The following is a 24,896-nucleotide window of genomic DNA, read 5'->3' as shown; positions in this document are numbered from 1 at the left end:
CAGTTAGAAAAATTCCTTTTTATTAGAGTTACTGTAAAAAAAAAAAGGAAGATGCATTGTTCCTTTCAGTATTTTTCAAAATAAATGTATATTTTGAATGAGTTTTCAGCTAGGAATTTAATTTATAGCAAATAGACATTGAAATAAAAACATAGTATTTCAAAGAACAGCATTAAAACTTTTCGATTGAACACTTTTTAGTGTTCAGTTTATGAAAATGTCAATTCCATCCGGATTCAAGTCAGGAAAAATGTTTGAAAATTCTTCTGAGATGACAAAACCTTTTCCTGCCTATCTCTGTTCTCCTTATTATACATTAATACTGCCTGGCTCCCTTTGCTTGGGTGTGGCTTTTTTGTCATTCTTTTATGAGAACTTTCATGGAAAATTAAAGCAGACTTTGTGATTAATTGAAGATGAATAGTCAAAACACATTGTCCTCCCCCTTCCCCCCCTGGATCTATCCAGGTTGTAATATAGACACCAAGTGGCGGGCACTGTGGAGGTTAAATGTTCATGACAACTGAATTACTTCTGCAAAAGGTGCCTGTAGATACAAGCAGAGGCTGAGACAAGAGGTTTACACTCTGACTGCTCATGCTGGGTCTTTTCTGTGGTTTTCCATTCTGTAGATGTCAGTCCAGCTCCTTCAAAAGGCACCGAAAACATGACACATTAAACAAAACAAGTGGGCTATAAATGGCCTGTGATTTATGGGTTATCTTGGTTTGTCAGTTCTCACTGCTGTGAAGCACTTCTGGTATTTGCACAATGATGTAAATTATTTCAGCATGAGAGCATTAGCAAAGTGCCCTGCGAGTTGTGAAAGATCTCATTGCTGACATGGCTTGTTCAGCCAATAAACTGCACTGATCTCAGGCTTGACAATATCACAGCAGCAGAGAGACTAACTTATTCTGAGGAAATACTCACTAAATAAAAGAGAGAACCAAAATGCCATCAGCATGTAGATACTCTGGCTGTGTGACTGAATTTGGAATTGGCTTTTCATTGCCTGTGTTAGAATAACTGTGAATATCTGTGCTTATATGGGCAGATGCAGGAGGAAATGCTATATGCAGGGGGGCTGACCTCTGCTCCTGTAGTGTAATAAATCAATTAATAGCTTTTATTCTGTGGTTTGTTTTTTATTTCGTGTACAGCTAACAAGAGAACACCAGGTGGCCCTCTCCTCCATCACTTACATTGGCTGTGCTCTGTCCATCTTCTGCTTGACGATCACGCTGGTCACATTTGCTATATTGTCGTGAGTAATTTTAACTTAATACCTGCTGAATAGTTGTCATGCAGAGAGCCAGCAGTGCATTTCAGGCCACTGGTTGGGATCCCTGCAGTTGCTCAGGATAAAACAAAGGCTATAAATTCTACCACTTTTCTTAATTAGATTTTGCACATGTATTTGTAACAGTTGGTCGGTTATTTCTAAATTACTTTCTTTTCCTGAAATGGGTGGTCTTTATATGGTAAGCTATTTCCATCCTAAGAGGGATTTTTGGAAGTTTTTTAAACTCTCCATGTTTTGCTATAGTTCAGGAATCTTGCAAGGAGGCTGTAGGAGGGCTTGGTCTAGAGCTCAAAGCAAATACCATGTGAACAAGGACAGCTGGATCACCCCCTCTTCTCACCTCCTACATACATCTTTGGATTGCTTGCTGTGTGCAATTGGTACTTCTGCTTTTCAGCTGTCTTGTTTGTAAGGCAGTGTGTTTATAAAGGTATGCCCAGAAGAGAAAGCTTGTTAGGCATTAGCTGTCTCACTTTTGTTTCATACAGGTTGTACACAGTTACATCATGTAACCTGTATTTCTTTTCAAGTACCTTGCTGTTCTCTGTTAGGCTAGTTTTCTGATGTGCTACTTTAGTAGGATGAAGGACACTATAGCGAGTGTGAAATTCACTCCATGGCTTATGTTTAAATCCTCTGAAGCCTCCTGCTTGTGTCATGGCAGCCCTTTCGAGGCCTGTCTCGCGGGGAAGGATTTCTGCTGCAGGGCACGTAGGGGTCTTTATGCCTGTCTGTGTTTCAGTAGTGACAGCTGAGTTTGAGGCCCAGCTAGGCTTGATACAAAGTTTTGAAAAAGCATTCATAGAGGTTTCTGTCTAAATAAAAAAGTAGAAAACCTGTCAAAGGGTGAAGTAACTTGTCTGAGGTTGCGCAGCAGACTGGGAGCACAGCGAGGAATGGGATTCTTGTCTCCTTTTGCACACTAAATCATGTTCTTCCTGCTAAAGAGTTCAAGTTGTGATTTCTGTGCCTAAGCATGTCTTTTGGACATCCTGCTAGGAGGCCAGTTTCTAGGAAAAAGGACTTGCTGAAACCCAGTAAACTGATTGCAGTGTTTGTTTGTTCCAAAACCCATATTATTTCCAAGTCTCAAGACCTGTGTTGGTCATACTTGGATTAAGTGCATAACGCATGGCAAAATCCACTCTAAATAAGCCCCACGTCTGCCTATCTGGCATTGCGCTGTTGGCACGTTTAGGCTGAGGGGAATGATCTGCTCCATTTTTGTGTGAGTGCAAAACTGGGTGTTACAGCGTTTAGAAAGGAAAAAAGAGCAAGAGGAGATGGTGTTGCTGCAGCAGGGCTGAAAACTCCTCAAGAAACTGGAGGCAAACAGACTTGGAAGGAGAGCTTGACTGTCACAGGTTAAGCACCCCACCTACGTACAGCATCATTCAAACTGCCAATTAAAAATAATTTGATTAGGTTTTCAGTGGAGAGCAGGGCCTCATTAAACAGCTGAAGTGAAATTTTGCAATGTAGTGTTAGATGACCATGAGGTAAGTGGAGAGGAATCTGGCAAGTTCTTTGCTACTCTGAGTACTGGCAATGACGGCCACTTCCCAGGAGGGCAGTCCTGCTTGCCTTCTGGGTAACAATGTTCCAGTTTACAACTACATGAAGTTCCTTATTAGAAAGTCACTGGCACCAGGTCGCACAACCTGTCTCTTTGAATTACTCTGTGGACATCAATACTTCTTGTCGTCTCCCTCTTCACTCCGTTCTAATGGAGAACTGGCTACAGTTGTGCTGGAAGAGCCACGCTGACAGAACACCACTGTCTGCACTGTCCAGCCTGTGTCACCCTGCTGCAGGGGACATGCACGATGCATCACCAGTGGTTGCAAAAGTCATCACTATCCAGTGCGATACAACAAAAAGATGGGAGCATGTACTGTTGTGTGGAAGAAGCACTGCTATTCACGCAGCCAAACGGCCCAGGTCTCCTGGAATGATTAAAGCTTGATGGTAGAGGCTGGCAGGCAGTATGGATTGAAATAGAAAACCTGTTATCACTAGTACTGTTCTTTTTTTAAAGTGCAGAATAAAATCATGCAAAAGGGGCCATAATGTTCAGATAAATGTTTTTGTTTGTTTTCCACTTCCCGTTTCTGGATGAGAACAGAAACACGAGGTCGGAAGGCTCCCAGGAAAGCATGTTCTTGTCAGCTTTCCAGCTGCTTTTTGCAAAGCCAAGAGAGATATGTTCGCTTGATGTTGTAATCAAGGTCAGGTCTCTGTCAAGATAGGCACTGGCCATCTGCATCAGTAGCTATGGTTCGTGTGCTCAAAAGATGATAATAGTAAAGTCATAATTGTAACCAATGTCTTTTCACATTCCCTTTTTTCTAATACAGACAAATACTAACAAAATAAAACCAGAAACTTTGGCACAGTATGTGCTAGATGGTGCAAGAGAGTGCGAGGTGCATATCTGCCTTCCTTTACAGTGCAGCACCATTCAGGATCAAGCCCTTTGTTCATGTCTATCACAAATCATCAGCAGAGCTAGTTAACTTGCAAATCAGTCTTTCTGCCATCTTCAGAATGGCAGAAGAATGTCATAGAATCAAACAAACCAGTCAGGTACCACTCCATCCTGGTGGAAGGTGTGTTCAAAAGCCATCAGGATAACCCCCACCAAAATGAATGACCAAAAGCCAATCAAAATGCTTGCTGATAACTCATAAATACATTTGTGCTTCTTGGAATATTGTTTTATTCATGGTTTTCTATCTTCTGCCAGGTCTGTCAGCACTATTCGCAACCAGCGCTATCATATCCATGCCAACCTGTCCTTTGCTGTCTTGGTGGCTCAGATCCTGCTTCTCACCAGCTTTCAGTTCAGCCCTGGAACGGTAAGTCCCAAAAAGAGCAACTGTGGGTTTTGCAGGGCATCTCCATGGAATGAATACCAAATGGCACATGCAAGAAAGTGTCTATTTTTAACATGCCTTAGCCAAAAATGACATCCTACAACACTGGATACAGCCTTCTGTGTTATCATGGTATCTGGCCATGTCTGGATGTTTGCAAACTGAAAGAGATACACACCCATGATATCACCATCAGGTGTGCACAGTGATGGAGAGTGTTTCAGCTGTGTGTTCAGATGGCATGGCTGACTTCTGCCCGATGTAGCTGTGATTTCTCTCATGCATTCTCTGTGCTGAAAACTGTATTGAAGAAAATGGTATTAATTTTGTATTTTGGTAAGGTGTTTGTATTTCTATGGTGCAGTTTGCCTTTTTCTCCACATTAAGAAGTCATCTTATTCTTTTTGAAAGGTAATGAGCTTCCTGATGGGGCTGTGGCAATTTATTCTGCTTTCTTGGAGAGCAAAATGGTCTTTTTTTTTTTTTTTTTTTGTACATGCAGTTTTACTTGTGTGGCAGAATATGCTGTTTTTCTGAAAAGCAGATCTGTTGATCATGATCTCTACTCTAGAGATTTAGATGATGTTTAAGTATCATTCGTGTTTATTTGACCTGAGTAATAATCAGTGAGAACTACTGCTTAATTAGCCAGAGGTGGCATAAAGCATTATTTCTATTTAAGAGTTTAATCCAACATCCTCAGTACTGTAAACCATGTATATGCTTCTCTGGACATTTAAGGCAACGATCTGAGCAAATGACAAATACCTTCTTACTGCTTACGTGGTACTGAAACACTATGCATGAATAGATGACATAGATCAGAACTCAAAATTACAGATTGATTTTATGGATCAGGTGGGAATTCCTTATGCAGAGTACCATTAAAACTGGCATCTAAACCAGCTGGGTTAGATTAAGACAAATATGCCAAGTTAACAGTATTACGTACCAGTAAACGCAGTTTGTTTCCACTGTTGTGTTTAAAAAATGCTATTTAAAGTAACATATGGTCTGTTGGTTGGAAGTGCCACCTGCAGAAAAGAAGAAAGAAAACCTGATTTTAAAATAATATTCCAGTGTGCTTGGTTTTTGTGATGGTCAAACCCTGGCTCCTTTGGTGACTAGCTGTTGCTCCATCTGGCTTTTCACAAGCAGTGAGCAGTTTCTATTAATTTTTGATACTATTTATTCTCAGTAACATAAGTATGAGGTTTGCATATCCTTCATTTTGCTAATACAACACCTACTTAAATTTATTTTCAGCTCAGTTGGGATCCCTTGAACTTCTGTTATGTTTATAAATAATAATAATGTCTGGGTTTACATAGTCTATTTTTACCTAAGGATCTAAAAGCACTTTGTAGAACTAAACTCATGCTCTTTTGCTGTTTAACATTTAGGTAGGTCCTGAACGAGTAAGATAATGTGCAAGGGAGAAAATGCTAGGGAATGGTTTATAAGGAAATGAAATGAAGACAGTGGAGAGCAGCAAAAGATACTACTTGAAACCAAAGACAGTGGAAACCAGGCATTAAAGTAATCCTCTCCAAGTATAGAGCTAAGTTTCTTAGAAAGAACATAGAGTTGAGGGCAATAAAACATTCACTCAGTGTAACAGGGTGTCTTATTCTCAGTTTTTTGTTTTCATCCTACTGAGTCACCTCAAATAACATGTAAAAGCCCTTTACACTTTATCAGGGCCTGCATCACATTCAGTCTTTTAAAATACTGTGAAATGCTAGTTGTTTCCTGTTTTCAGTTGGATGCAGGTGAAGCCCGTGTTCCCCAGAGATGTGTCCCAGTGTCCACTTATATTTATCGCATGCCTTGTCCACACAGAGATGTTCTACTTGTTTAGTTAAGTTTGTGGAATGCTGACATAGGCTGAAGTTACAGTATAATATGTTCATCTTAAACCAGTTCAAGACTTACTTAAATTGAAAGTAAAATTACATTGAAACAGCAGCACTCAGAAAGCAAGACCTGTTTTATAGCACAAGCTTTCTGAAGTGAAACACTTATCTGCAGAAAACTTGGACCCAAGGGGTTATAAAAACAGTGTACTAAGTGAAACACTTCAGAAACAGACTCCATGGATATTTCAGCCCTCTCTCCTCTGTACCAGGAGTAATTGTACGGTGCCATACTGTAAAGATCTTAAAAATGAAAAGCACAATCTGTATACTGTCTGCTGAACCTTTATTTTTATTGTTTTAATCTCTTGGGATCAGGGGTCTTGTGATTCATCCTTTTATTAGTCTCCTGTCCTTGCCTTCTGCATGCTCTGTTCTTGCTAGCTCTGACATTAGTTTTAATACCTTTAAATGCTGCTTTAATTGGACTGGTAAATGGTATTTTACAAAAATAGCGAGGCAGTATTTACACTAGAAGGTGTAAATTTGTTAGTATTCTGCTTCTGCCAAAGAAACTTCTAGTGTTTCTAGTGCTAAACAGTTTATAAGTGCCCTTGCTTGAGAGAGGACAAGTGGTACCAGTTTGTGTTAGGAAATACGATGCAACAGGGAACAGCACTGTGGAAACAGGCCCTGAACTGACATCACTTTCTTGCATCACTGCCTTTAGATGCTCCATCGTTTCCCATCTCCATCTCTAGGATTATTTAGTTCTTGATTTCGGATACAGCATACAGTAATTCCAAATGTATTACTAACAACTTAGAACTTATACTGCAGCAGTTTTCCTTTTGTAGAGTAGGAGTAATTTTTAACCACAAAACTCCATTGCCACAAACAGGAATTTGGTCTTTATAATACATCCAAAACCTTTTTTATTTTTTTATTTTTAAAAGCTGGTCCTTAATACCTAACATCAGTAGTGCTAAACCAGTAGTCCTAAATGATCATGGTATATTCTAGGAAGGCAATTATTCCTGAAACTAGGGTATCTTTTTACTAGAGACACCAAGTATCTTCACACACAGCATTTTCTTTCCTATACTGACAAGTCCCTAAGATATGTTTGCTATCCATGTGCCAGTCTCCTGACTTCCTGTAGACTTCCAGCATCAGATGGATTTCTTCAGAGAGGTTTGCTGTCTAGTTACTCTCTGCTATAGATTAGAGAGTCTGTTGTTTTTAACAGAATGCTAAACAGAGGTGTCCATTTAAAAATAATTGATGATCAACATTTCTTCAGGCTAAGAAAGCATTCCAAAGAACCGAGTGCATGTCTGTGGGAGAAAGTGAAATATTATTTAGACACAGGAAAATGGAAATTGAAGTAGAATGTGTTAGGCACCATTGTGTTTTTGCAGCAGAACTAGAAAATTTAATGTGTCTACTATTTGCAGTTCTGCATCAGTGTATTGATCTGTTTCTCACTCAGTACTCCTGCATGGCATTGCTTAAACCACTTTGAAAGACAGAGATGAAATGAGCTACTTTTGTTTATGATATATGTAGATTCAAGACTGTATCAAAGCAGCATACAGATTGCAGGGACAGACATTTTCAGAAGGGTTCTGTATAATGCAGTAAGATTGCCGCTTGAGAGCACTATTGTAAGTTGAATGTATGCAAATTTACCTATCTGTTTTAAGACTGTCCTCAGTAAACAAGCAACTCCTATTTTCTGAGAGGCCTTTCTGAGAGTCTGCTTTACTTCCTCAGCATCTATAAGATGATGTGCCTTGCTGCTGGATGGACTGATTTTTCTATTTCCACAGACTCACAAGTAGTCAACTGTAAGAGTAACAATAATGAGATCTGTCTTGTTATAGGCAGGCTACTAAAAGTAGTGTGCATCACAGAATCATAGAATAGTTAGGGTTGGGAAGGACCTTAAGATCATCTAGTTCCAACCCCCCTGCCACGAGCAGGGACACCACACACTAAATTATGGCGCCGAAGGCTCTGTCCAGCCTGGCCTTGAACACCTCCAGGGTTGGAGCATTCACAACTTCCTTGGGTAACCTATTCCAGTGCCTCACCACCCTCACTGTGGAGAACTTCTTCCTTATATCGAATCTAAACTTCCCCTGTTTAAGTTTGAACCTGTTACCCCTTGTCCTACCACTACAGGCCCTAATGAAGAGTCCCTCCCCAGCATCCTTATAGCCCCCTTCAGATATTGGAAGGCTGCTCTGAGGTCTCCATGCAGCTTCTCTTTTCCAGGCTGAACAGCTCCAACTTTCTCAGCCTGTCTTCATACAGGAGGTGCTCCAGTCCTCTTATCATCCTCGTGGCCTCCTCTGGACTTGCTCCAACAGCTCCATGTCCTTTTTATGTTGAGGACACCAGAACTGGACACAATACTCCAAGTGAGGTCTCACGAGAGCAGAGTAGAGGGGCAGGATCCCCTCCTTTGACCTGCTGGTCATGCTTCTTTTGAAATCATACGACACAGCAAGGGAGCCCTGCTTATTTGTAATACGTAAAGTCTCAGTTTTTCAATGCCTTTTTCAAGAAGGCAGTCCTGTCATTTAAGAGTATCTTCAAAGTAATAAGGCACAAATACAGAATGAGTAGCACCTTTGCTCTGGATCTTCTGTGAAAAAATCTGCAACTTGGTATTAAACAAAATTATATATAGGACAGTCTCCTGCTGTTTCACAGTGTTTCATTTTTCTGCTGTTTTGTAATTCTTATTGTTTGGCTACCTAAAAATTGGAAAGTATCCATGTGGCAGAACTAGCTTGTAGGGCAGTTTTATGTTGCGTTTATATTTTCATGAACTAATCTTCTGGTAGAACTTAAAAGGCATTAAAATGGATTTCACAGCCTTACAAAATTAACAGGAAGGGTTTTTACAGTTTTTGTCAATAAGCAAATCTGTTTTAGTTATATGTCACCAAACACTGCGAAATACTGCAACACTTACAGATCTTACTTCCATGAGTTAAAGCCAAGTTACACTGCTTTTTAATACATTAATCACAGTGGATTTACATTAGAATGTCCTTGCACTAGCAAGTAGAAGTAGCTGACTACAAGTGGGAAGCTGTGGGAAAGCTTCAACTTTCATTATATGAGTAAGTCCCAACATTTTAATTTTCATGAGTGTATGAAATCCCAAACCATCAACAAAAAGAATAAATGCCAGCACAGGGCAGCTAAGCTAATGCAGCAAAGGGCACTGATGATTAACATCTGAAGATGACTGCAGCAGGAGAGCAAACTGGTTCATACAGGTAATGCTTCTGCAGCTCACAGACTGCATCTGCCTGGATAGAATCATAGAACAGTTTGGGTTGGAAAGGACCTTAAGATCATCTAGTTCCAACCCCCCTGCCATGAGCAGGGACACCACACACTAAACTATGTCACCAAAGAAATACCTGACTCTGACTTGACAAGGAAGGGAAACCTTGGAGGGGAAAAAACAAGTCTTCCCATTTACATGGGCTGCATGGAAGCAACCCCTCCGAAATACTGTAGGTGTCACAGAAGGATGTTACAACCACCGAGCAGAATGACCGTCATCAGTATGCTGCAAGATGCGAAACAGATATAGCTGGGACTCATTCCAAGAGCGTGTTTAAAGTGTGCCTTAACTGAAAGCAAACCAAACAAGGTTATCTTGTGGTAAAATCATTGGCACTCACATCTGTTCAATTACTGCACGATGAGCAAAACCACTTGTGGTGAGACATCCTCGAAAAGCAATTAGCGGAGAAAGGAGAATGTGCTGAGTGAATACGTGAGGAGGGGGGAAGAAGAAAGGATTAGGTTTTCCTGTTCTTGAAAGATAGGTTGATAGGAGACTTAGAGAAAAAAGATCTCTTTGCAGAGCAACTTAAGGAAAAGACAGGTCTTAAGCCCAGACTGCATTATCTGTAGCCCACAGTAAGCACTGAGGTGGGTGTAAACAGGACTCAAGAGGATGTTTTTACTTGCTGCATTGCCTTAGTCGTGGCATTCCTCTCTTATGGGGCACTTCAAAAACATGTTACAGTTTAAACTGAAACGGTAGAATTTACACCACGTGGACTCACTTTCTAGGTGGTATTACTCTGTTGCTTAAACTTTCCTATTAGCTCCTATTTCCAGAATCTTGATAGCACATAGTGAATGAATAAAGGACCATCAAGGAGTATTTCAGGTACCTGAGAACTTTGGGTTCTTTGTCTTAATCACTAGATGTATTCTTTCCAAATATGACTTCATATACAGCTGGAACATCAGACTATGGGAAAATGGGAATTCAAACAGGGGGCAAACCAGATACCTACTATAGAGCAATTAGGGCTCAAGCGCCAATGAAAGCTTGCTATCATTTCTTGAAATGTCTGTACTAGTATTGCTGATGGAAAAGCATATGAAACTTTTACAGACTTCCTAACCAGGACAGACAGACACTGGAATACAGTGAGATTTAATCTGTGTTTTATTTATGTTCAATCTGAACAACGACTTCTTTGACTTTCCCACTTTCTTGTATTTGCTGCAGGCTTAGCAACAGGGTGTTGACCCCTTGGTTTTGAATTCTTAAGTATTTTGCAGACTGTAGTAGGAGTATTGCTCCTACTATTATAATCAGTTTGGATTTCCATATCATGTTTGGCAATGGTTTTGGCGTGGGTTTTTTTATTTAAAGCTAAAAGGATGTGTTACTCTGAAGCTACCTGAAAATGCTCTAGAAAAAAGGAATTCTCAAGTGCTTTGATTTTAAGCCTGTTTTACTGCAGAGATTTAACATTTAGCATGTAGATGTGTACAGAAAAAAAAAATCAATGTGACTGCATTGCAAAGAAGTAATATATTAATTTTTGTTCTTAATTTAGGTGCCTTGCAAGATCTTGGCCATTCTCCTTCATTTTTTCTTCCTGAGTGCTTTTGCATGGATGCTGGTGGAAGGATTTCATCTTTACAGTATGGTGATCAAAGTATTCGGGTCAGAAGAGAGCAAGCACTTATATTATTATGGAATTGGATGGGGTAAGCATTTAGTAGCTGCTTGGTTTCAGTCTCCTCACAGTAGGACAAGATTATATTCAGAAGCATATGTAAAATTGTAACCTTACGAGCATAGTTGGCCTTACTAAGAGTAGGTCTGTTGTCTAAGAAAATGCATAATTTTTCTGACTGTAATCAGACTTTAAAGTATATAGCCTCTAAACCTAATTCCACTGCAGTAGATTCCATGACCTCTCTAGGCCACATCAGATCCTTAATTACTAAATCAATACCAGGAGTATGGGAGGGAGGTCTCACTGCACTGATAAGTTCTTTTTTTGGTTCTCACTCACTACACTGGCTTATTCTAGTATTCTGTAAAACATACATTAAAAAATCAGCACAATAGCACAGGGGTATCATAAGACTTCATAGGTGGATGTTTTGTGCTTTGAAATCGTTAGATGAAAAAAGCTGCGCAGAGCCTCAGTGTTATAATTAAGAATAAAAAAGTAGCACTGTGACACAGGAATCTCACAGATAGCAATTCACAGCTTTTTACATGCAGTAATGAAAGCATAACCTGTGTGCATACTGAGGAGTTGAAACTGAGTATTTTGTTGCAGACTCTTCACAAGCATGAAAGCCACTTGCTGTTACTGTCCTGGAAGTATGGCAATGATGCTTGACAAACCCCCATATTTAGAAGAAAACCTCTTACATTGAGTCAAAACGAGAGATGTGAAAAGATAGCAAAGGAGTATCTATGTAATTACAGATAATTTCAAAATATGTTAAAACATGCATTATTTTTCTCCCCACAAATTCATTTGCAAGATGAATGAAAGCCAATTATACCAATAATACAGATCTACTGCAGTCATAATGGAATATTTAATACCGATTGGCACTGTGCAGATTCGGGTGACAGTAGTGCTGTTCACTTTTTTAGGTATATATATATATATACACACACACACATATACATGCATATTTCAACAGCTGCCTACTTGTCCTATTTTTTAATATGGCCTTTTAATTCTGTACATCATTCCACTTTGGGTTTAAAATCTCCTTCTTGGCAGTTCTGTCTAAGGGCAATTTGATACATTCCTCTGGTGAATGTATCTGCTACACTGAGAAGCTTTCTTCTTTGCCCTCATTGTTTCTCTGTGACAAGTTCAGGCATATCACATACATGTGTCCTTACCTACCTGCTTTTAAGGAATGGCCAGTTTGCATGACAACAATATCCACCTTAAAGCTTCCAGTGCTGAAAACAGTTGAAAGCTGTTTGGCTGAGTTTTCAGTAGAGCTGGGTAAAATATCTCCCCCCTCTTTTCTTTTTTTCCCCTCCAAAACCGCTACTCAAACCAGACTAAGTGGAGTAATTAATCTCTTGCATGCACACAGATCCAAGAGTAAGAGAACCCAGACAGGCAGGGGGTTAAAGATTTTGGAGGTTTGTAGATGCTTTTAGATTCAGTGCTAAATGTAGATAAACCTGCTAATGGTAGAGAGGTTTCTTGTGGATTTATTTAATCCAGAGCTCATGGAATACAAATCCAAGTGGATCAAACTAAAGAAAATGTTCTCATAAGTCCCTGAGAACTCTTTCTCCTTCAGAAATATTATGTGAAAAGCCACAACAATTAATAAAATAATTAAGAACTGGCATTTAATTCACTGGGGTATTTGCGTATAGCAGATGCTTTAATTAACTCAATTTATAATCAATCATTAATTATCTTATGAAAATAAATTAATGATTTAGATGTGCTGCAGTGTACCTTTACCCTTTTTTTCTGGCATTTTATGTAAGGTTTATTTATTGTAAAATGGCAACAATCTACAAAGTGATTTAGAAGGCACAAGGATAAACATGGCGTCTGACTGAGATATGCCTAGTACTAAATGTTGCATTTTGCCTCCCTTTATTGCAATACGATTGCTACCACTCAATTAGTAGCAATTAGCACAATGTGTACATAGCCTATGGGTGCAAAACCCAATGGGACATTAAATGTGATTACTAAAAAGTCTTTTCAGTGGTATTTTGAATAATGCTTTGAAGGATAATGCCTTAGACCCAACAATAGATGTATGGAGCAAAATAGAGGAGATACCAGCAGCAGAAGTTTCCGTATCAGTTGTAGCGATGGCAGGGATTGTGTAAGAAACCTGGTGACAAGCTCTGTTTCCGAAACGTAGCAAAGCTACTGTTTGAACAGAGAGTGGAAGACATCATCCATATAACAGTAATACATTTCTGTGTGTAAACCTTTCAAAAGACCTTTTTTGCTAAATATTTTAATTTTTGAAAGCACCTTCCAATTAATATTGTTACAGGGACTTGGAAAAAAATGTTTACTGAAATCTATATGTCCCTGGGATAGGAGTTTGTATTGCTTTATTTTTTCCATATAGCTCCCAAGTATTTACATTTGAATTAAATGTTGAATTTCCTTAACCATACTTGACATCATGCCATTGCTGCAAGTGTTGTCTAACCATCACTGAAGTCATTTAACGAGGCAGCTGCATTCCAACTTGTTTATGTCTTGACAAATATCAGGGCAACTTTCAGTCAACAGCACCGCAGCTCACTGGCTGGTACGTAACTCCAGTGCTCGTCCAGTTGGTAATAGATGTTGCTGAACAGTGATTGTTTTAGAGATCCACCCTGCAGTGTTCATTACTTAAATGCTTAAAAGGCCACCCAGGTTTGTCAGCTCCCAACTTTCTCTTTTGTTAGCATAGTGGCACTGAGTATGATTATAAATGTTTAATTAGGGGGCAAGTGTCAGTATTGCCCTCAGCAGCAGTGTGTGCTCATATTCTGTGGGGTAGTTTGGGTTGTCCTTTCATGGACTTGATGAAAGTGCAATAGTTATGTATAGTGCGTAAAGTTCCCGCATCTAAATAGAAGGCTTGCAAGGCTGGGGAAAGAGGCTAAAAACTTTTTGTCCTAAAATTATTTTGTTTTGCCTTGAAAGGAGGGTAAGTTCGCATTGAATATAACTATCAAAAGAAAGTTCAGCATTCTTGTCCCATCCTGAGACCATAATAGATATATATGTTCCAGTATCTCATGAAAATGGGTATTCTTTTACACTTTGGCTTAGCTAATTCTTATACTGACCAAAAATGGTTGAAAGAAGTTGAAGATAAGGATGTCGCATCCATGTTAGTCAGAACAGACAGCTTATTTCTTCATTCTTTGCTTTTAATTGAAGTGTGAATGCATTTGACTTTTACAGTCTCAGAGGTCCTGGAATAATGACAGAACCCAGTCCTGATCTTAAAATCCCAGGCTCATAATTCTTGTTTAAGCAGAGGCACTGGGCTAGGTACATGTGTAAGAGCTTGCATCGTCTGTATTAATGACAAGTTGAAACTTAAGGCAATGAGAGCTGATAGGACAAGGAACTCTACACTGAGTATCACTGATCTTAGGAGAGATATTACTCCTGTAAAATGAATTTAACAGTAATCAGAGAGGCAGGATAGCAAATGTGCGGAGTTGATTGAAGTTCCTGTGTATTATCTTTAGTCCCAAGGGTGCTAAAATTACCTCAAAGACGGCAGTTGTCAGGAATTCAAAATAAGAGCAATTTGAAGAAGGTGATAATATCCTACCTTTAAAACCACCTTGAGATTGATTGAGGGAAAGAAATACTTTGTTGCCTTGGTGATTCAGCATAATACACACAGATTATTGTAGCAAAACTTTTCCCACCCACCCATCTATAGGATGCTGATGATAAGAGTTTGTGATACTGGAGATTTTGCTGTGGCACTTTGGCCTTAACATGTTTTCCTTTTTCAGACAATTTCCTTTCCTTTAGAGACTGAGAAGATTCTGTTCTGAGCTGTCAAAAAGAGCTACATTTCTTTATTTGCTGTTGCTTGGTGTAGTCCCAGACTTCTGCATGGGTACAATGTAACAGAGCAGAAGAAAATCAAAGGAAATTATCTTCTACAAAACAAATTGGAGAATATACTTTTCCCCATCAAACAAAGTAGATCTTTTCAGTATTGGAAGGAAATATGATTTTATTTGTGTCTAATGCTTCATCTTTCTCAATAAATAACATATTTAGCCTTTTAGAATTAATGTCCTAAAATTGCTTTGAATTGTCTGCCACAGAGTTTCTATAACCTGTCTGGGCTTTGTATAGAAGACGCAGAAGCTTTCAAAATACAACATTCAGATTTACAAGCATTTTCCATTTCATTTATCATTAGTGCCTCAGGAACATCAAGCAAATGGGTTAGATGTGATGCTTAATGCTGAAAAGAGGAACTAGCTGACATTCGTTTTAGACTTCACCCTAGTGAATGTATTTGGGCCGCATTCTGGGAGAATTTTGTCTAAGCAAGGATTGTGTTACTGGGCTTCTCGTGCCAGGTATTAAGAGTTTATGCCTGCTCTGCAGCCAGTACTTTGATGCTGAGTTTGGGAGGCAGCTTTAAATTAGCTGGCCTGGGGACCTGGAGAACTCGAGCTGCAGCAGCACATGGCTCCATGTGGGTTGATTTGCCCCATTTGAATGTGATGCTGTATTGCTCGAGGACTGCAGAGACCCAGATGACAGCAGTGCCATAGATCAGCTGCCAGAAAGGTGTGCTGGAAAATTTCCATCTGTGTTCTGGAAAGCATGGTCTATTGCACCCTAAATGTAGTGATTTGAGGTAGGATTGGTGACTGTATTCGTAGCATCTGCTAACTGAGAAAACATTCAGATACAGTAAAATCCCATAACCATAACTCTTCTGTGGATGATAACCAGTGCCAGCACAACATTTTAACATTGCCTATTATGGGTGTAGTCTAAACTTCAGCGCTCTTACGTAATTATTACTGACAAAAGTTTGAGCAAACACACTTACATTTGTATATAATATATAACCCATATGAATTCTTCAGTCCAGATCGAATCATATGATCCCCTTAGGCTAAATATATCTTTCTCAACCTTTACGGGATTTATTGAATGGTTGTTTCTTAAAGGAAAAATACTCCAATTTCACTGTTACAAAACCTTGATTCTGCTTCCATTTCTATTATCCATTTAATATCTTGTTAATGCAAAGAAAAGGCAAACACTGCACTATAGGCTGCAGACCATTTTATTCTCACTGAATTAGAAGTTCTTTTTATGCAGATGACTGCTCTATGTTTCATCTGCATAAGTTTTATTATCTTCCAAAGGAACTCTGTATTTAATTTTCTTCTTCACTGCCACTTAAAATTGACATGTCATGATAAATCCTTTGAATATCCAGCATTTGACTTGGGGGAAAAGGCTGGCAGACTGGAAGTATAAAGGAGAGTTAGTTGGGCACAGGTATTTTTGCTTCTGTAACAAATTCCCTGCTGTGGGAAGACAACTTGCACCAGAAGTCAAACCGTGCCAATCAACAATTGGCAACCAAAGATGTGATTGGGAATGTGTAGACAGACCCATGGGACCATTAGTCCAGGTAGCTCACGCACCCATGGCAGACTGAGTTTCAGCAGATAGGCTTATGTCTGTGCTTAATTGCTTTTTTGAATGTATTCTTGATTATGTTCAAGTGTGTGTAGGAATTTCCTTTCTTAAACAGACAAATGAGCTTGTAAACTAAAATCTTGCCTTTGCTTAGGTCTTACATAAGTATTACTTGTAAGGGGTTATTCCTGATTTGGACAGGCATGGGAGAGCAGAATCAAGAATCAACGGAGGTATTAAACTTTATCCTGCAGAATGGATTTCACAGTCTAAGACCTAAACAATGCCTGTAGATGTTGCTTCTAAACTACTGAGTATCCTCGCTATTTATAAATACAAGGTTCTTCTAGCCCTGATCATTAAAGAAAGAATGAAAATACTTCTCCGAAAATTACAGTTCTGCCAGTACACGAACACTTTACAGAATTTTCTGAGAGTGATATTGGTAAGATTAAGCAGAAATTGCTTGTCAGAGAATTTTGTAAAAGCATCATGTAGAAAACCTGAAGAATTCAAAAGAAAATTGAAACTTTAACCTATCATATCTAATACTCTGTCTGGCACCTGGTTATTAAATTCCATAAGATGATAAAAGCCCAAAACTTCACGTTTTATTAAATCATATGGGAATTAACAGACAATCATTTCATGTTCAGAAGGATGAGGTTTTACTGTATTCAGAACTGTTGGCAAGAAAAACCTCGCTTCCTCTCCAGCTCCTGGCCAGGGAATCTGTGCTGAAGTGGCACAACAGGATATCACAGAGCTGGGGGCCAGAAGCACACAGCCCCCTGACAGCAGGGCTGCAATTGTCTGGGGTGTAATCCTGTAAAACACTGCTCCACCTCCAAGGTGCAGCACATGGGAACTGTCAAAACCCATCTGGAAATACAGCCTAGTTTAAACACTGAAAGCTTGTAGCGTTATTACATATTTATGTTAAAATAAGTCTTGGTTGGGCATCTGAGTGGGATGTGAATTTGCTTCTGTCTTTTCGTAAGTATCTCCTGCTGCTGCATGCGATGCTCTAGATAACTAAATGTCACCATTTCTGTCCTCCCACCTGCTAGCCATGCACCCTGAGAGAAACTCAGCTCTGTTCTCTAGACTGTTCTGAACTCTTGAGCAAGGTGCACTTACTTAGGGAAGGTGGCTAAAATAAGTGTGATATTGCTTCACAGGATATCGCTGCTGGAATAGCAAGAGACAGAAATTACCTAAGCAAAAAACAGGCAGAAAAAGGACTATGAATCTCAATGAAATTAGCAGTAATTCATTTTAACTGTTAAACTAGTGCTTTATTGAAAAGTCATTTTTTCTGACGTTAATTGATTAAAACATGTTGTATTACACAGCTGCAGGAGGATGTCAGGTTAGACTTAATTCTAAAATTACTCTGAGCTGTTCTGTCATTCACATGCTGAACTTGCAGGGTTTACTGAAGGTGTGCTTTTGTTACTAATACTGCCCCTGACTTTGCCTTTTTGCAGGCTGTCCACTGGTGATCTGTGTGATTTCTACATCAGCGTCCATGGACAGCTATGGAGAAAGTGGCAAGTGAGTATGGAAATGTCTTCACTCTGGGTGCAGTAAGGATGGAAAAACCCTGTAGATCAGTTAACAGGGCCGTAGTTCTGCAAGATCCTGCTGAGGAGCTGGTCAGGCAGCCTGCAAAAGCATGACTATGTACATGTACACAGTATATATACCTATACTTTATATATAGGCATATTCTTAGACATAGAAGCCTCAGGTTTGCTTTTCACTGCTGAGATGATGCACAAAAGCTCCTGAGATGCTTTGCCTACTTTTTACTCTTGCTGCAGAGGTGTCAGGCCTCCCACTGTCAGCTCCCTGCTACCCCCCCACAAGGGGCAAGCACAGGCCAAAACACTTCTAACAAGATGGGAATAACCTTTGATTGAGGATACTTAAATCTTCTGAGGAAAACTGCAGTTAAACACCTGAAGACCTAAAATGCATATTCTTAGAAATTTTGATAATTAATTAAGTTCCTTTCTAATTTGGAAAAAAAAAGGCAAATTCATCTGAAAAAAACCCCAAACCCCACCATAATATAAGCAAAAGATTTGGCACAAGGGTTATTTTGTATGTGGTAAACTAGCTTACATCGTCACTGCTGCAAGAAAGATGTGTGAAGCTGACAGCAATGTTCCCAGCCTCTTCCTCACCACCAGCCAGGCCCAGCAGGGAGGGTTTCAATTTGTCTCTTGCTGCAGTGATGGTGCTCACAGCACTGAAATGACTGCCTGTGATACAGGGTACAGGAACAACAAAGAGCAAATAAACGTTTCCCTTCTACGCATCTTTCTGCCCCTAATGCCATTTGAAGGCATGCTGGGGCAGATAGCTGTCTCTGGCTCCCTGCAAGATACAAATCAAAGCGAGATCCTGCCTCAGATTCCTTGTGTGAGGGGAAAAGCAGCTTCTTCCTGATGCTCTGTCATGTCTCTTGCTTTTAAAATTCCTCAGTCTTCTTGCATGCTCTTTTAGGCTTTTTTTTTTGTTTGTTTTTAATTAAGAGCATTCCTAATTAATTAACCACGTGTTCCATCTAAAATCATTCTGATTTTTCTCTGCAGCTGCTGGCTTTCACTAGAGAATGGAGCAATCTGGGCTTTTGTGGCACCGGCATTGTTGGTAATTCTGGTAGGTAAAACCATGGCTGTTGCTGTTTCCTTGTTGCATGTCTGTGTCAGCCCCCCAGCAGAACTCACTGAAGGGCTGCTGCCAGGCCAGTGACACAGCAGAGATGAATGGTCCAGGAGTACTTTGTTCCTCACTTGATTTTTTTGTGGTGTTCACAGTTGTGTATTAGCATATGCGTACTAATTCTCACACTGTTCATTTCACTATCTCAAGACAAAAATACAACCTAAAATACTGGGACAGCCCTCTTGTGAAACAGCTCTGTTGGGACCATTGTGGAACGTATTGTGTTGTGTCCACTGTGTGGAACGTAGTAATATTGGGAGTCTTTAATAATTCTCAGAAAGATCCCCAGAAGAACAAACTGTGGCTTGTGTTTCATATACACCAATAAAAGTTGAAAGGCCAGTTCCACCTCCCTGGTGTTTGAAGCTTTTGGGAATGCTCTCAGTGAAGATGCTCATCAGCAGTTTGCAAGCAGTCAGCAGCTAGCAGGGATGGGTTAAAACAATGGTTAAAAAGGAGCTGTCACCTTTGGGGTGAGCTCTGGGGGAGGTAACAATCCTCCTCCAGGCCTGTCTTGTTACGGTGATAAGGAATTTGCACTATCCCTCTGATTTTGAATTCAATGTCAGGTACAGCAGTTTGTCCTGCTGAGCAAGCAGGGCTATGAAGGTGAGTTAGCTGCGTTTAGGTGGCTGCCACAAACACGTCTGCCACCGATAACGAACATCATTTTTCCAGGGTGGGGTGCAGGTTCATGGCTCCAGTGCTAATACATAAAGGCTCTACAGCAGTTTAATTATGCCCACACATTAAATTACAGTGAGTTGCAGCTTAATCATGGTGATTACCTAAGGAGTCAGTGGTGTTTGCAGGGATTAAATGGGAGAGTATTCCTTTTCAGCACTGTTTCCAATACGTTAATTGATCAGGTTATCTATGATTTTTGCTGCAGGTTATGTCAGAGTGACAATATGAACATGGAAAAGACTCACTGATTAGTGAAATCAGGTTTAAAGCTCTGCTTAGATTTTATAGACATGAGCTCAAATCTAGGCAAGAGTCTGCCTGCTGTGGTATTTAAGGAAGGTCAGGTATAATAAGATCCTGAATACTTACATGGAGGAGCATCAAGAGGAGCCGCTGATTGTACTGTGCATTTCCCTAAGAAAGGTAGGATTTCCATGGAAAGCACAAAGAAGCTTACCCAAATTTTATTACATGGAAGAATGCCACAAATCCTGCTCACAAGCCAAAGGAAGAGAGGAGAGCTATACATAGAGAACTAGCGTTTACCATATTTCTGTAATTATTTGGCAAGTAAAAGGTGGCTCCTTGGCTGGCTTTTTCCTGGGAGAGAGTGAAATCAGCCCCTTTTATAAAGCAGCCCAGCCCAGCATCTTCCATCCAAGATACAGCCTCTGAAAAGCATATAAGCATATTGCATGTATAAGCATATTGCAAAAAACCATAGTTGCTATATTGATGGAAATTGTCTCATGTTAGCGTTTTAATCATTATTAATGGCAACACTTGAAAGTCCCTGTGCAGTAAGGGCAGATTTCTTTTAACTAAGTGAAAACATATGCATGTAAATAAGGGAATGTTGATCACTGGATTAGAGCTGGCTAAACAGCTCCGGACTTTGTTCCAACAAACTTAATTCTTTGTTGGCCTGGTCCTTGCACTTTCTGTATGTGAGTTTGTATTCAAAGATACTTAGATATTGATGACTGGAGAGCAATTAAAATAACCTAATATTCAAATGTCTCCTTCTCACAATAGCACTTGCTTTCCAGCCATTGTTTAGCAGCAAAGGAGGAAATGAGATGCAATCAGTACAACCAGACCTTTCCCAGCTGCTCTCCAAAGATGGTATTAATCAAAACATGCCAGATAGTGCAAGGCTTACTCACCTGAGTGTGCACAGCCTTCAACAATTCACATGTGTAGCTGCTTGCCAGTGAAAATAAGGGTTTGCCTGTCTGGCTCTCATTTATGATATATAATATTTGTGCAGGTCCAGTTACATTCTTTTAGGGATACAAATATTTTGAGAAAGAGAAAGAGTGATCTCACAAGGTTGATCCACATAGAGCAATTTGTTAAATAGTCTAAACCCAGCTCTGGCCAGAGTAGCAGCAAGCTAGCTGACAAATTATTCTCTATGGGCATTGAATATGTGAGCTGAGAAATGCACTAGTGCCTATAGGGAAATAAGGAAGCTAAACACTATTTTGTGTGTGCCTGTGCTCTTTAAATAACAGATCAGCTACTAGTTGCATAAACTAGTGTTTAGCTCTGAAAATGCTTCTCAGAAAGCAGGTTTTGACTACTTCCATCCACAGTTTCTCTCTGCCAAGAAAAAAGGATTATGCTGTGAAGAAAACAGGGGGACTGCTCTTTTCAACTCCCACTCCCTAGAGACTAGGCAGACACAGTCTACTTTTGTCCTGCCACAGGCAATATAGACATCAAGGAGCCTTCAAAACAGAATGATGTGGTAGGAGTGCGACTGGGAAAAAAATACTCACACATACTTTTCTAGGGAGTAATTTGCAGAACCTCCCAGCCCTATATGGATTCCTATACCCAAAGTGCTCTTTTCCTGGGCGTTGAGTCAAGGGATGTGATGAAGGAAATACTTCTTTCTATGTGTAGGTCATTTGGCTTCTACCTGCATCTTAAGGTTTAAAGATCACCCTCCCTCACCCCCAACACTCAAGCCTCTACATTCTCTTAAGGCAGTTAGGGAAAAGAATTGTTGCCATTAATTTGAAGACCAAGGTAAGCTCAGTCAGAGTTGTCTTCAATGGAAAAAAAACCTGTGACAAAGCACCTGAGTGTTTGGAACAAGACATCACATCTCTGGCAGAAGGCTTTGTTTGTTATCAACCATCTGCTGCCTCGGTGTGCTTCCATAGATATGGCAGAATTAAGGAAATTCTGTGGAAAGCATCTGTGTACATGGAGCAGTGGCCGTGCTGCAGGCAGTGAATGGTCCATTGTGGAGGGGGGAGACACTGGGCTGTAGTGGCAAGTCCTTTCTATAGTTTTCCCTCTAGGAAGTTATTTGTCTGGTGGGTTTTTTTACAAGTTTTAGAGATAAGCAGCATTTTTATGGAGCTAAATGATTGCCATTAGCATATTGTAACAGGTCTGTGCTGTGGGAGGTTTGTAACTACTGTCTTCAGATGGGACTCCATGGAACTTGAGGCCCAGGCTGAGCTTGTCATCACTGACTTCAACTGGTACTTGCTTATGAACATTCCATATATAAAAGAAATTCTCTCCCTTACACTTGATCATTCATGATTTAGTAAGTTCTGTTCCTCATGATATTTTTTTGCTCCTTTATGTACCAGTGCAGAATTAGGCTGATTTCTGTATGCTGAACATCTGACTCTGCAGGTAGGCCCACTGCTGGACAGGTGACACTTTGTGTCCCTTATTAAACATCATTCGTCATGGGAAAGGGTGACAGAGCTGGACCCATAGTGTTTAAAGGCCCTGAGACAGTAGGATTTCTCAGAGTCATTGAAATCGAGTACATAGTTCAGTGCTGTGGTGGATTTGAGCACAAATACACAGATTGAACCTCTAACTTTTTCTTACCACCCCTCATTTATACTGTTTTAAACTTCAATTCCTTTTATTTTAAAACTAAATTTCTTCTTAGTGCACAGGAAAGCATGTGACTTTTTTTGAACAAGAGGACCAATTGTAAGAAATTTAAAATTAAGAATTAATATTAGGGAAGGTAGAAGTCAGGGATCTGTTACACTTTATTAATTGTTGTGTATTTCCAACCTCAGAATTTTGCTCTGTGTTCAGCTCTGACTGGTGTGACACTACATGCATTAATATGAAATCGTGTACAGAGAAGGCTAAAATAACTCAATGCAGTCCATTCCATCTGTAGTTGCAATTGCTCAGGGATAGCTAAAAGGGGAGTCAGGCTTTCCAAAAATCATTCTCCCAAATTTTAACGTTGATCTATTTTAAACAAGTAGCTGTGTTTGGAAATGCAGAATACCCAGTAATTGCTGATACCCCCTAGCAATGGGCTGCAACTGCAACAACTTGCAGCACTGCTGTCACGGTAAGGATCAAATTAACTCACACCATGAGCAAGTATGTTAAACCTCAGATTGGAAGAGTCAGTTATAACTCCCTGTACCATTGCCCGCAACTGAAGTGGAGACTAAAATAGTTTGTGGTTTCAGAGGAAAGCTGGTCAATGGATTTAATTAAGGCAATATGTTTTATTCTTTTTTTTTAGCTCCTTTGTGCTGCCAAGTGTTTTCTTGGCTAGGATGCAGCACACCACATCAGAGGGTTTTGCACATGGGATTTCAGCACTGTACTAAAGAAGAAACAAAAATCTCATGAGACTTGGAGGAAATCTAGGTGAAAGCCCTGCAAAAAAAGACAACATAAGTGAGGAAAGAGTCTGACAACATTTTGATGAGAAAAGATTTTGAAGGAGGTCCTTTTTACCCATTTAACTCTCTTTCTGATCCGACAATTTTCAGTCAGACGAAGTTGTCACTAGAGTGAGCCAGAGCTCCCTGATGTCATTGGGATCTTTCCATGGGCTCTGGTGGGCTTTGGATCAAGCCCACAGTAATGGGAACTGGCAGCTCCTGCTGATTTTGCAGAGATTTGCAAGTGACTGGGGTTGGATAAGCTGCCTTGAAAGGAGTCCTGTGAGTTGGGAAACAAGCACTAATGTTATTAGCTAGATTTCTTTTTTTTTTGTGAGTAGAGTGTGGCCAGTACCTGCAAGCAAAAATATTCTAAGTTCCTGTGTAATGTAGGCACAGCAACTGTCGGGTAACCTGGCCTTTCGGGAGAGTAGCAAACAGGAACTATATACAGTTCCTTTACCTAAATGTTTATTCTCCTAGTTTGAACATTCTGATATACGTTAAAGCACAATGGGTGTTTCATCAACTAAGCATTCTCCTGTTCACATCACTGGCAAAGTATTTATATCAGATGCCAAAAATAATCACTGGAAGAACAATTCAGTGGCTGTTTTGGTTTCCCATTATAAGAGAGGTGGAAATACCTCCATGCTTTATACTTACTGAAACATTATCAAAGACAGACATCTGTAGCTAATGTTTGTTTAGGCTGGATGAACTAACTCTGATTTCTCCAAATACCTAAGCAAAAAATGTTAAGTAGTTCAGGAAATTTAAATATAGAACCTGGGGACTGGAGTGTAATGGTTCCTTGCTTATTTTACAAGTACCTTGGTTTTTATCAGCAGTGAGAGCACAATGTTTCCTTCTCATCTTTAAACGTATTACTGATGCTCCCTGGAAAGACAGGTATTCATGCTGACTGCACAAGAGAAACTCGAGGCCTTTTTGAATTTCCACTTTAGGACATCCAAAATACCTAGGAAATTAATTTTCAGTTTAATTTCTTTTACATAAAGAAATTAAAATTCAGCCAGAAATGCTGAACAGTTTGTGCTTTAGAAAACCATTTAATTTTTGTCTCTGAGACTATCCTGCTTGTGCTGTTTTCATGACCACATCTTAGGGTTCATGTCCAGTACAGTGAGAGTTTACAAGATGCTGAGTGCTCAGGTATTGGTGCTGATCATTCATAACTTTCATTGACTTTTTTGAGATGTAGGAAATTCAGAAGCTGAAGAATGAAGCTTCATTTTTGG

At 39.8% G+C, this 24,896-nt stretch overlaps 1 protein-coding gene across 1 annotated transcript in view; it reads left to right on the top strand.

Annotated features, from left to right (window-relative positions):
• Positions 1 to 24,896, top strand: part of GPR133 (G protein-coupled receptor 133) — a 139,272-nt gene that overhangs the window by 88,919 nt on the left and 25,457 nt on the right. The window contains exons 16-20 of the mRNA XM_010023467.1: positions 1,164 to 1,267; positions 4,053 to 4,164; positions 10,928 to 11,081; positions 18,025 to 18,091; positions 19,138 to 19,204. Of these exons, the coding sequence (XP_010021769.1) occupies positions 1,164 to 1,267; positions 4,053 to 4,164; positions 10,928 to 11,081; positions 18,025 to 18,091; positions 19,138 to 19,204 (504 nt within the window). The remainder of the gene's footprint in view (positions 1 to 1,163; positions 1,268 to 4,052; positions 4,165 to 10,927; positions 11,082 to 18,024; positions 18,092 to 19,137; positions 19,205 to 24,896) is intronic.

The sequence above is a fragment of the Nestor notabilis genome, unplaced genomic scaffold, assembly GCF_000696875.1.
Source record: "Nestor notabilis isolate BGI_N333 unplaced genomic scaffold, ASM69687v1 scaffold3501, whole genome shotgun sequence".
Lineage (NCBI taxonomy): Eukaryota > Metazoa > Chordata > Aves > Psittaciformes > Psittacidae > Nestor > Nestor notabilis.
The sequence above is the reverse complement of the archived record's forward strand: the minus strand, read 5'-3'. Positions and strand labels throughout refer to the sequence as shown.